This window comes from Phyllostomus discolor, chromosome 15 (genome assembly GCF_004126475.2).
Source record: "Phyllostomus discolor isolate MPI-MPIP mPhyDis1 chromosome 15, mPhyDis1.pri.v3, whole genome shotgun sequence".
NCBI classification, from domain to species: Eukaryota; Metazoa; Chordata; class Mammalia; order Chiroptera; family Phyllostomidae; genus Phyllostomus; species Phyllostomus discolor.
In genome coordinates, this window is record NC_040917.2 from 25,891,549 (window position 1) to 25,904,213 (window position 12,665).

A 12,665-nucleotide genomic window follows, 5' to 3' on the forward strand; every position below is an offset into this window, starting at 1 on the left:
CGCACACGGCGGCGCTGGGGCCCCTCCCAGCAGAGGCGGGCGAACCAGGAGCCGGGAGCCGCGGGCGGGCTCACCTCCTCCGCCTCGTTGTCCTCGTTCTCATCCGTCTCCTCGCTGTTGTCCTGCTGCAGCGGCACCCTCTTCTTGAAGGCCTCCTTCTCCGGGCTGCCCGGGGGCAAGGGGAGGCCGGTGAGGGGGCCACACCCGCCTGGGAAGGGGTGGGCGGTGGACGGGAGGGCGGGGTGGGAGAGGCCCACCCAGAGCTCACTGGAGGCGCCCCACCCTCCCTCTCCCCCCGGGGGGCGGCAGTAGGCATGGCGGGGACTCTGCCAGAAGGCCAGGTGGGTTTGCTCAGGGAGTCGCCGGGCAGCCCTGGGCAGCGACCCCCCAGGGGGGGGGCCACCCCGGGGCGCTCACTCGCCTCCTTCTCCGCTGCCTGATCTCCTTCTTCTTGAGGCGCTCCAGGTCCTGCTTGGCCCGGCGGATCACCTCGGCGGCATCCTCCATGGAGCTGGCCGGGCTGCCGCCGAAGCCGGGGGCCGCCGGGGAGGCACCCAGGGCGTAGGGGCCCCGCGCCGAGGCCCGGGAGAGGCTGCGACGCAGGGACTCGTTCATGGCCTCGCTCTCCAGGAGCTTCGTCCTGCGGGGAGGCGGGGGGCGGCCGGCGTGAGCCAGGCCGGCCCGGCCCAGGGCCCCCGGGCGTGCCAGGCTGTGCCCGGGTGTGCCGGGCCCACTCACCGCAGCTCCTCGATCTCCCGGATGTAGCTCTGGATCAGGGCGCCGATGGCCTCGTTGCCGTCCCCTGGGGGGAGAAGTCACAGAAGGACCTTCAGGTCTGAACCGGTGGCCTGGCCTCTGTGCCCCCCCCACCGCCGCAGGGCCGCATGCACCGGCCTCTCCCAAAGAGGGGTCTGCGTCCAGAAAGGCTTGCCCTGTGCACAGGTCTGCCCGGGCAGGTGAGTAACGGCGAGACACTGGACCCAGCCGAGCGTCCCTCCGGAGGGACTGGGCGGTCACCACGCACAGTTCCTCACCGCCACAGACGGGGCACGGCCATTTACAAAAGCTGGGTTGTTCATAGGATTTAAAGCACAGCGCTGGGTGCAAAGGGGAGGTCGTGGGACACCCGACCTCTGGCGCCGAGGAGGAGAGACTGCGTTGTCGCCACACGCGTGGGAGTGTGCAGGGAGGCACACCCCCCCGGGGAGCACACGCTCGGACGAGCTGCTCCCGGAGGCTCCAGGCAGCGGGGCCGGAGCGGGGAGGGGAGGGGAGGGCAGGGAGAGAGGGTTACCCTCCCGGCACTGTCTGCCGTCCACACAAGAAGTCACAACTGACCGGATGGAATAGCACTTGGAGCTGATTCGCAAGCTGCTCGGCCGGCCCCGCCCACCCCGCATCCCGGCTGCGGGCGGAGAGGGACTCACCGGCCTTAGCCAGCAGCAGGCTGGCCTCCTGGCTCATGAGCTGGGTGACGCGGCTGTTGATGGCGTCGATGGCCTCCTGCATGGCCTTCACCCGCAGGCGCAGCGCCCCGTTCTCCTTCTGCAGCATGGCGTTCTCCCGGAAGAGGTCGCTGTAGCCCTCGCTGCCGTCCTCCCCCATCACCCGCTTGCCCTGGGAGGAGGGGCGGAGTCAGGTGCTGGGCCCCCAGGAGAGGGGAGGGGCGGCAGGCCGTGGCCCCCGGTGCCCCGGGCTTCCTAGGACACAGCCCCTGCCTCTCGTGCTCGGAAACCCTGCGTGCAGGGCTCCCCGTGAGGACGGGAAAGTCCGGGTTTGTGACCGGCCCTCGCAGGCCTCACCCCGCGCCGCCTCGACCTTCCTCTCCACGGCTCCCCTTCCCACCCCCACAAACTCTCATCCTACAACGCCCGCTCCACTTGCTTTTGCTGACGTCCCGCTCATTCTACCAATTCCAGGGGAAAGGCCGCCTCCTCCAGGAAGCCCTCTCTGACCAGCTGAGGAAGTAGGGCCAACTCCCTCCTGGGCCTGCCCCTGCCCCACCCAGCACAACGGACTGCGCATGTGGTCCCACCCACTCTCCTCCCCCTCCCGCGCGAGGTCTAGGGGACTCCCGGGGCCCACACAGCAGACAGGCAGACGCCACCGCGCAGAGCAGCCGTGCGGCCTCGGGGCCGCGCGAGGCGCGCTCACCGCCTTGTACTCCAGGAGCTCCAGCTGCAGGCGCGCGATCTCGGCCCGCAGCGCGCCGATCTGCTGGCTCGTCTTGTCCTGGTTCACCACCACCTTGTTCTTGATGTTCCGCGCGCGGTTGGCGTACTTGAGCGTGTTGAGCGTCTCCATGAAGTCCCGGTCCGAGGGGCTCACGCAGGCGATCATGATGGTCTGGCTGCGGGGCGGGGGGGGTGGTGGAGTGAGGGTCCAGGGGCCGGCAGGTGTCCCCAGAAGCCTCAGAGCCGAGCTCCTGCCACAACCCTCCCCCCAGCAGCCATAACGCCCGGAGGACCCGGACCGCCCACAGCGCAGGGAGACGGCGCCGGGTCAGCGCTGGAGCGCCAGCCGGCGCCCCCTCACCGTCTCCCCTCTCGCGCCCTATCTGGGCCCCCTCACTGCCTTTAGGACTGCGCCCCCTGTTGTGCAGATGAGGAAACTCAGTCCCACCATGTTGGCCAAAGGTCATGGGGTATCTCAAGGTGCCGGCACCCCACGCAGCCCAGAGCGGGAGGTCTCCCTGCCCCCGGGGCCTTCACACTTCAACCCTCACATCCTGTTTTCCCGGGTTGCCCCACCTCCTGCCCCTCCCTGGGCGTGGGCGGGTACCTGTTGCCCCCGAGCGAGTCCTGCAGGAGCCGGGTGAGCTTGGAGTCCCTGTAGGGCACGTGCACCACCTTCTTGCTCTGGTCCCCCAAGGCGCTGATCACGTTGCCCAAGGCCAGCTGCGAAGACAGACCCCGGCACTGGAGAGGCACTGGGGGGCCGGCGCGGCCCCCGAGCCACCGCGCCTCCCCGGCCCTGCGCCTACCAGGCCGCAGTTGATGGAGATGCCCTCCTTGGCCCGCTCGCCGGTGGCCCCCGTCCGCTTCAGCCGCTCGGAGCCGGCCAGGTCCACAAAGTGGAACTTGGCCGTGAGCGTCTCGAACTCCCTCCTGGGCGTCGCGGCCTCGGGAAGCCCGGGCAGCGTCTCGGCCACCTGCGGCGGGAGGGAGGCGGCGGCCGCTGGCTCAGGGCTCCGCGCGCCTGCTGATCCCGGCCCCGCCCCCTCCCGGGCCCCGCCCCCTCCCGGGGCCCGCGCTCCTCACCAGCTCCGTCTGGGCGCAGACCCGCATCTGGCAGACGTGCACGGTGAAGATGGCGTGGGAACGCGAGCTCTGCACGTTCATCTGCGTGCTGGCCGTGGTGCGGGACAGGGCGCCCTGCCGCAGGCACTGGATCAGCTGGGGCGGGAGGCGGAGGTGAGGGCCCGGCCGGGCGACCCCTGGCTTCCCTGGTGCCCCAGCCCCCACCGCCCTGCGCGCCGGCTCACCTCCTCCTGGGAGTTGACCAGGCGGGACGTGACGCCCGTGGTGTAGATGCCGCCGTTGGCATCCTCGTGGATCTTGATGTTGGACTTGCGGTGGCGGGCGTCGGGGTCCCGGGTGCCATCGAACAGGTCCAGGATCTCCTCGTTGTAGAGCTGGGTGGGGAGGGGACAGCTGCTGGGCTCCTGGGGCCCCGGGCCCTTCTCCTGCCTGTGCACCGGCCCCCTTCCACGGCCGTGGCGGCTGCGGCTCCGGGCTCCACCACTTTCTCCCGGACAGGGGTGGGGGCATCTGGGCCCGGGGAGGGACGGTGCTGAGGCTGCCCCGCCCCCAGCAGTTATGGCAAAACACTGGGGACCCACAGGGGATGAGGGGCCCCGGGTCCCACATATAGATGAAGAGACGCCTGTGACTTGGGCAAATCCTACTCTGTGACTGCCTGGGAAAGTTGGGGTGGGGATGTGCTTCCAGACACAGGAGGGGGGGGCTCTAGGTGACGACCCCCTCGCAGCAGGGGGTGGGGGGCACGTGGCTGTGTGCCCTGCACTCAGGGGGGAAAGAGGCCCAGCCTCCCAGGGAGGGCCTGGTGAGACCACTCGGGTTTGGGGGTCTGGCCAGGCCCGGTCGGCCGGTTTCAGAAGGTCTCGGCCTCAGACACACCTGCGTTCATAATTGCTAGCAGGGGAGTGTCACCTGCTGTAGGGCTGGGAGGCTCAGGGGCGGGGCGTTGGGGCTGGGGGGCGGGAAGGGGGACTGGGCAGCGGGGGCAGCGGCCAGCAGAGCCCTGCGGGGGGAGGGGCGGGCTGCCGTCCTCAGATGTAAGTAAGTTTACGGGACAGAAATACCCGCAGGAAGGGGAAGAGGAAACGGAAAGGGGCTGGTGCCCTGGTGTCTGTCTGTCAGGACAGACCTGGCACCATTTAACCCCTTGTGGTCCGCCCTGGGACGTGGGTTTCCTACGGAACAGCCTGGCCTTTGGGGATCTCCACGGGGACCGGGTGGAGAAAGGAGGGAAACAGAGAGGAGCTTATACAGACTCATGTCAGCAGGCAAGACAGACAGACAGACACGCGCCCACAGAGGCAGCCTCTGTGTCCAGAGTCCAGAAGGACAAGAAGACAAACACAGCACAAACAACGGCCCTACAGGGCCGCCCGGGGAAGAGCGGCCGCCCCGTGCGCTCGGGAGGGAGCAGTTGTGGGGCGGCGGGCAGGGCCGGGCCGGGGCTCGGCGACCTAGAGCGGCCTCCCCCCCACAGGGGACGCCCTGGGTGCAGGCAGAGCACAGGGCAGGTGGGGCGAGCACTCAGGCCGGGGGTCTCCAGGTTGGGAGAGCAGAGGCTGGGACGCAGAGCTGCCTGGTTCGGTTGTTCCCGGGCGGGGGGGACCTGGGCAGGCCCACTGCCTTCCCGGAGACCCGCCGAGAAGGCCTTCTCCAGGCCCCGAAGCCTGAGCTGCCGCAGCCCCTGGCCCTGGCACATGGGCATCTCCCCAAAGGGAGGCAGGGCGCTCCTGGAGTGTCTTCCCTCCTGGGGCCAGAGAAGACTCGGGGGTCCGGAAGGGCCTCCGCCAGCGAGGGACAGGGCAGGATGGCAGGAGGCCGGGGGGCCGGAAGGGCGGGCGGGAGCCCCAGTTCTCACTACATGCCAGGCCTGTGCTTCCTCTCGCGGCCCCTGAGGAACCGCGTGGTCACCCCGTTGCACAGAGTCCTGAAGTGACCCGCCCAAGGTCAGGGTCTGAAGGGACCCCCTAGCCCCGTTGACTCAGGCCCCGCCGGACACAGGGAACCCCCTGAGAGTCCCACCCCGTGCGTGGTCTTCCAGCCCTCGCTTGGATGCTTCCAGCAGCGGGGAACTCATCACCTACAGACGCCTCCAGGGCTCCCTGGCCTCATCCCACTGCCCTGGAGGACAGCCCATCTTCCATGGTCTCCTGGTCCCCAAGTGTCCCTCCCGCCCGCCCGCCCTGTGAGGCCACGGTACCTCCAGGAACTGAGCGCTGACTTTGAACTCTGGCTCGGCCACCCCCTGCTCCTGGGCCCGCCGCTTGCGCTCAGCGATGCCCCCGAAGAGGTGTGCGATGGCCCTGGGGATGATGCCCTGCTCCTCCTCGGCCATCACTGTGTCGAAGCCAGTGCCCATGGTGTAGGTCTTCCCGGCCCCCGTCTGCACGGCGAAGGTGGAGGCATGTGTTAGCCAGCGCCTCCCCCCGTCCCCTCGCCACGACCCGCCAGCCCAGGCCCTGCCCCGAGGGAGTCCCGGAGCCACGCCCCGGGGCTGTCCCTGTGGCCGGCAGCCCTCCCCCCGCGGCAGCCTCGGAGGACTGAGGAGGGCCCTGGCCGGGGCGGGCGGGCCCACCTGCCCGTAGGCCAGCACCGTGGCGTTGTAGCCCTCGAAGCAGCCCTCCACCAGCCTGCGGACGCAGGTCGTGTAGACGTGCTCCTGCCAGGTGTCCAGGTCGAAGACAAAGTCGTAGGTGAAGGCCTTGTCCTTGCCCAGGAGCACCTGGGGCTCGCCCGGGGTGACGGACGTGCAGATGTGACAGCCCTCGATCTTCTCCTTTGGCAGCTGCGGCCGGATCCTGCCGGGGATGGGGTGGGGGCAGAGAGCCGGGGTCAGCCCTCCAGCCTGGCCCCCCGCCGGCCCCCCACAGCTGGAGGGGAAGGAAGCGAGCTTCGGAGCGCCCCCCAGAGGGCAAAGGCGGCTTTGGCAAAAACACAACGGTAATGGTAATAGCGTCGACACTGCCCGTGTTCGCATCCGCTGACATGCATTACATGTAGTGAGCTTTCTGTCGGACCTGCGTGGTAGGGTTTTCTGTGTTCATATTAACACGTGTGTTCCTGTGAGGCGTGTGTTGTCTGCTGGATCTCACAGGGGAGAGAGCGGGGTGGCGAGACTTCAAGGGACTGGTCCGGGGACGAATAATGCAACGTGACAGGGCCAACCCCAGGTCTGTCAGGCCCCACGGCGGGGTGGGGGGGGGCCAGGTTGGGGACCGGAGGAACAGGCCCCGCCACTCCCAGGGGCTCAGCACTCCGGCTCAGAAGCCCTGCCCCCGTGCCAGAGCTGGGTGGAACCTTCCTGGGAACCAGCTCTGGTTCCTCTCCAGGAGCCCAGGGGGCCACCCAGCGCAGTCCTGCAGGACCAGGTTGAAGCCAAGCTGGCCGGGAAGGGGAGGGACCCCTAGAAGGGACACCCAGCCCGTCGCCACAGGAGGGGCCCACACCGCAGATCCCTGGCGGGGGTTGGGGGGGGCTCTCCTGGAGAAAGGAAGGAAAGCGGCAGCAGGGCTGAGGGGGCGTCAGCCGTGGACAGGGCTGTCTCCATCCAGCCTGGCTTCCCCGAGTCTCCCCAGCAGCCATTGCCATGACGACGTCGCCGTGGCAACCAGAGGTGAGGCAGTGAGCATGCGCAGGGACTGGCAGCCAGCACCTCTCCGTGCCTACAGTGAAGGGGGATGGGCGGGTGCTGACACTCTGGCTCCCCACCCCCCGCCGGGGCAGCCCTCCGCTGTCAGCAGGCGCTCACAAGGTGCCCCTCGTTGGGCCCTGGCTCCCTGAGCCAACGTTCGCCCCGAGAAGAACCGAGTGAGACCCACCGCGGGCCCAGGGCTCCTGGCCACAGAGCCAGGGCGTCCCGCCACCCTGCCCCTGCCCCCGAGCGCCGCCGGCCACCTCGAGCTCACCCAGGCCTGCCCCTGCCCTGTGCGGTGGGGACAGGGGCGGGGGGACGCTCTGGGCGGGGGCGGGGGGTGCAGGTCCTGCAGGCCCAGCGCTCCCACAGAGCCTGGCCTGGGTGGTCCCAGAAGCGCCCCGCCCCCCCCAGGCCAGAACAGGTCCCCTTGGGTTACCCGGACAGACGGCAACAGGACGGAGGCCTGAGGAGGGTTCACGATCGCCCACCCCACCCAGCTGTTCCAGCGGCTCCGGGCCAGCTGAAGCCGGCACCCAGCGTCCCAGGGTCCCCCAGAGTGGTTTCCGCTCATCAGACCGGCCGGCCGGCCAGCCAGAGCCCAAGGCCAGCAAAGGCTCCTCCTCCTGCATGGCGCACAGTGGCGGCTGACACCGATGGGTGCTCTCCGTGTGCACCAGGCAGACTGTGAGCCCTGCTACCCCCGTTCCACCCACAGGAAGCGAGGGGCCCGGCAGCCCGACAGGAGGGGTACAGGGGTCGGGACCTGTGTGTCTGTGGCCCCTCAGGGGCCCCGCCCTGCCGTGCGGCTGAGGGGCCGGCTCAGTGTGCGGTGGGGACAGACACACAGGTGCTGGGGACAGAGCCCACAGGCACCTGAGCAGGCCGTGGCACCAAGCACAGGCCCAGGCAGGACCTGGAGCTCTGGCCCTCCCTCGGGCCGGCTTGGCCCCGCGCCTCTGGGACCAAACACATCCCGCCCCCCTCCGGCAGCCCGCCTGGGGCTGCAGGTGAGCGGGGCCTGGCTGGGCAGCCCCGGGGGCCCTGCGGCTTTGCACCAGCTCCCAGGAGGCGCCCCCACCCCCACACGGGCTGCCCGCGATGGGCGGTCTGGATCCAATTCAAAGACCATTTAATTACCCCGGGCCGCTGGCAATGCTGGCGATTGGAGGAGATCGAATCAGGGTCCCCGGAGGCCAGGGGCAGCGGGAGGGGCAGCCGCCCTGTCGGTCAGAGAGACAGGCGGTTCTTCGCCCCCAGCCCCCAGGCCACGGGGTTGCCTGCCTGGTGGGAACAGGTGGGGGGCCAGTGTGGGAGGGGACGAGAGCAGGGGATGCTGGGATGCTAGGGTCCAGGAGTGGTGGGGTCCGTCGGGGATCCCCCCTGGGACCCTGCCAACCTATGTGGGGTGCTCTGCAGCCAGAGAGAGCCAGCCAGCCACACACTGGCCCATTCTAAGCACCAGGGTGCTTTGCAGGATGCAGATGGGTGGGCGACGTCACCCAGAGGAAAGGGTGCCGGCTGGGAGACGGGGGCCGTGGCCCGGGCAAAGCACTGCCTCCCAAAGCCGCTGACCTGGGCAAGGGAGAGAGTGCCCGTCCAGGGAAGGGGGCTGGAGGGGTAACTGGAGACGGAAGCCCAGGAGAAGTAAGGTTCCGGGGAGCTTTCTGGGCTGGTGCTGGGCCGGGCATATGCCCCAGACAGCCTCCCTCAGTCCCGCCCTGAGCTGGGGGGCCTCCAGAGCCCATTTACCCTCGTGGCCCTGCTCCTCCCTGAGGGTTTGCGGGGGGCGGGGCGTCCATGTGGAAGCCAGTTTGCAGGTTGTTTCAGGACCAGATCCAGGACTGGGGGGCGAGGGGAATGAGGCTCCGGCTGGCCTCAGTGCACAGTTGAAGGGGGCACGTCCGTGAGGAAGGACAGCTGTAACTTAACGCGGCATTTGGGAACCCCGGACTGGCTGACTACAGCCCGCGACGGGTCTGCTCCCTGGTTGTGTCGGTGAGGTTTCCTGGGCCAGATCCCCCGTCTCGCTGTCCTCCGGGACCCCCTGGAGCTCATCTCAGGCGTCTCCCCCCACCCGAACCCCTCCCATCCGAGGCGAGGCAGCCCGGCGGCCCGGAACCTCCCGGAACACAGCCTGGTCTGTGTGCCACTTGGCACCCGCAGCCCGAGCGCGGCGGGAGCCGGGCAGGGGTGCGGAGAGAGGGCCAGGGCTTTTCAGCGGCAGGATTTGGCACCGGGGTGGGCACTGGGCTTCCTCTGCTCCTGGCTGAGCAGGAGCTGGCCGCCGCGGGCGGCGGTTCTCAGACCCACCCCCACCGCCCCGAGAGGGGCACCCCCCAGCTCGGAGCCCGCGGGAAGAGCTGAGCTCAGCTAGTCCTTGAGCCTCCGCCGGGAGGGAGCAGTGAGGACGGGGCGGGAGGGGGACAGAGGAGACAGGAGGAGGTGGCCAAGGAGAGAAACTCCCTCTGCAAATGGTACCCAGAGCCTCACGCACACCCAGCCCCAGGACGGGGGCAAGGACGGGGCCCACTCTCTTGCCCCCCAACCCCCCTTAGTGATGACATACACAGAGACAGCCAGTCACGGCCCCCAGGCACCGCCCAGTGTGACCTTGGGCTCCTGGGGGGTTGCACAGTGTCTCGGATGACATTCGTCCCACGCAGTCGCTGGCAAGGGCCCCTCCCCTGTCTTCTAACTGGCCTGCCCCCGGTCCTGACTCCGGGCTCCTGAAGGCATGACCCGGGGAGGGAGTCTCGGGTCTCTCCCGGACGGACGCTGTGATACTAACAGAATGAGCCAGGATGACGGCGCCGTGTGGTCCCGATGATGCCCGACCCTCTCTTGGCCGGCACCTGCGGCCCCAAACCCCTCGGCCCCTTCGTCTCGCCCCGTCACCGCTGCACGACCTGGGAGCGAGGCCGCCTCTCTGCCGGACACTGCACCGGCCGCTCTGCACGGGGAAGGCGGGAGTCTCTGCCCCAACTGACCAATGGGGGCTCAGCGAGAAGTCGAATGAGCTGCTTCAAGGCCGCAGGGCTGAGGAGTAACAAGGCCTTCCAGGCAGGCGCCTTCACTCGCCATCAGCCCCGGGGACCGGCTCGCTCCAGGAGGAGGGCTGGGCAGGGCCCGCTCGCGTGCAGCTGTTCACGTGTGAGAAACATGTGCCTCTGGGACTTCCAGGTGGGGAGACACCCCCCACCCCCGTGCGAAGGCTAGGAGAGAGCCCGAGACCTGGCCTGGCTGGAGTCGCCCCGAGGCTGGCCCAGGTAACCAGCAAGTCTCTTTGGAAATAGCCCCAGGGGAGAGAGCCTGTCTGTTCCTTTCTCCTGTGGGACCCCGATGCCTGTCTGAGCCCTGGAAGGGAGCCCCAGAGGCCAGGGGACCGCCGGGAGGAGGGCCATTGCCCTGTCCCGGGGTGAGCTGCCCTGCAGACTGAGGGACAGAGCACACCCACACCCGGCCCACGGGCAGCCTGCAGCCGAGCTGTGGCGTGAACGGGTGTGTGTGCGTGTGCGCATACGTGGCAGGGACTCGGGGCAGCCCCGTGACCTCTAGTCTGCTGTCACCCTGAGTCACGAGCCACCACGGTGCCCTGCCATGGAGGAGCCGGATCAAAGGGGAACCGGGCCACAGCAGGGGATCTAGATAAGCCGGAAGAAGGAGCTTCCCGCCCGCACGCCGCTGCCCGGGAAGGGGTGCCTAACTGACTGCAGTCCCCTCCCCCAGAGTCACAGCCGCCGGCGTCCCTGACGGTGGGAGAGCCCGGGTCAAGCTCGCTTATGCAAGGGAGGCCCTGGCACGTGTCCGGGCGACCCCCACTGGGCTGAGGCTCTGACGCGCCCACAGCCGCACGGCTCGTGGCGGCGGAGATGAAACGCCGGCCTGTCCGTGCACAAACCTGCAGCGACACGGAGGGACGCTGCGCCAGGTCGGGCAGGGCGGCTGGAGAAGGGTGACCCCTGGAGAACTCCCAGACCGGCCCTGCGGGCAGCTGCCACCAGGCCAGGAGGGGAGCACGGAACCAGGACGAGCGGGGCCAGGAGGACCGGCAGGAAGATGAGGAGGCGGCCGCCGCCGAGGCCGAGAGCAGCACATCCTCCTCCGGCTGCCCCCCCACCACGGCAGCCTGCCAGCCCTGGATCCCCGCCCTCCCAGGGGAGTCTGGCTCGCAGACACCGAGGCTTTCAGTGGACTTCGCCCAGGGAAGGCATCTTCCCGCAGAGGCCAGGCCCCCTGGAACGGGCAGTGAGGTCTTCTGGGGGTGCCGGCCCTTCGGCTGCAGGGCTGCCGTGGGGGGAGAGGCAGCTGGAGGGTCCTTCTCCTGGCCTCCCAGGCCCTCCCCGCCCACCCGGCTGAGGCTGCCCGCAGAGAAAGGACCCGGCTGGCTCTGAACCCCAAATAAGAAGGCTTTGTACTGGGGGGTCAAAGGGCACGGTTAAGGAGGTCCCGGCAGGCCTGGGGGAAGGGTCTGTCGGCGCTCTCTGTCTGAGTCCTGCCGCTGAACGCATCCCGGGTGCACGGGGCAAGGGTGCAGGAAGGCTTGGGTGCCGACTCAGGAGCCTGGGTGCAGGACTGTGACCCCGCTCCCCCTGGGAGAGGTCCTTGGCCTTTCTCTTTCAGGTCACCCAGAGTCATGCCCAGGGACAGGCAGTCTGCCTGGTCCAGGGCCCCCAGGGACCCCAGCCCTCTCACAGGGCACCCCCAGAGAGGCCGGAACAGGCAAAGGGAGGAAGTGGACCAGCCGGGTGGAGTGACAGGTCAGCAGGCAGGACCTGGACAGGCCCCAGCCTGCTACACGGCGGCCCATCTGACCCCTCCGTGGCCGGGCCTGGGAAGAGGCGGGCCCAGGTCAGGGACCCGGCTCCGCGGTGCTCCAGCATCCCCGCCCCACCCCCACCCCGGCATCTGGCAGGGGTTTCCCATGACCTCCCGGGGGACAGAGCTGCCGAGTCAGGCTGAGCTGCAGTGCCCCGAGTCATGATGGCATCTGCATCTGGTGGGGACAGCTCGTGGGGACTGGGCCCTGGGGACTGTCTCTGCTGAGGAATGCAAAGCAACAGGCTCCTGGCCCGAGAGCGGCCGGCTGCGTGGGGCAGGGAGCCTCTCCCCACTGCCCCGGCCGGGGTCTTGGGAAAGGGGGGTGGGGGTGTCTGTGCAGGGGAAGGAGGGCCCCCTTGACACAGGGAGTTGGGCGGGAGGTTAGGAGCTGGGACCACGGTGGGGACACCCAGCCTCGTGCAGTGAAGCTGCTGCATAAAGGGGGAGCCTGGACCCTCGGGCCTCACGGCACGCCTGCACGGCACCGCCCCACGTGCACACTCGGGCAGCAGCCATGCACAGTAGGGCAGCCGTGTGCACTCGGACAGCCACGTGCACAGTAGGGCAGCGTGTGCACTCGGACAGCTGTGCACAATAGGGCAGCCGTGTGCACTTGGACAGCCGTGTGCACTGGGACAGCTGTGCACAGTAGGGCAGCCGTGTGCACTTGGACAGCTGTGTGCACTGGGACAGCTGTGCACAGTAGGGCAGCCGTGTGCCCTCGGACAGCCACGTGCACAGTAGGGCAGCGTGTGCACAGTAAAGCCTTCGAAGGAACTGAGGCTCGAGACGCGCAGCCGCGAGCAGCGTGGGGCGGGTGTGCCTGGCAGGGACCGTGCCGGGACTCCAAGCCGGATCCTCCCTCTGCAACGGGAACAGCCTCAGGCACCTCTCGGGGCCCCACGCGGGTGACGTGGGCACACACCCGCCGCAGAGGGGGGCTGTGGAAACAG

At 69.1% G+C, this 12,665-nt stretch overlaps 1 protein-coding gene across 1 annotated transcript in view; it reads right to left on the reverse strand.

Moving 5' to 3' along the window:
- The window catches only part of KIF21B (kinesin family member 21B), a 34,373-nt gene that overhangs the window by 17,762 nt on the left and 3,946 nt on the right, over positions 1 to 12,665 (reverse strand). The window contains 11 exon segments of the mRNA XM_036016007.1: positions 75 to 165; positions 422 to 640; positions 739 to 802; positions 1,428 to 1,617; positions 2,155 to 2,350; positions 2,782 to 2,897; positions 2,984 to 3,151; positions 3,261 to 3,395; positions 3,485 to 3,634; positions 5,461 to 5,643; positions 5,836 to 6,058. Coding sequence (XP_035871900.1) covers positions 75 to 165; positions 422 to 640; positions 739 to 802; positions 1,428 to 1,617; positions 2,155 to 2,350; positions 2,782 to 2,897; positions 2,984 to 3,151; positions 3,261 to 3,395; positions 3,485 to 3,634; positions 5,461 to 5,643; positions 5,836 to 6,058 — 1,735 coding nt within the window.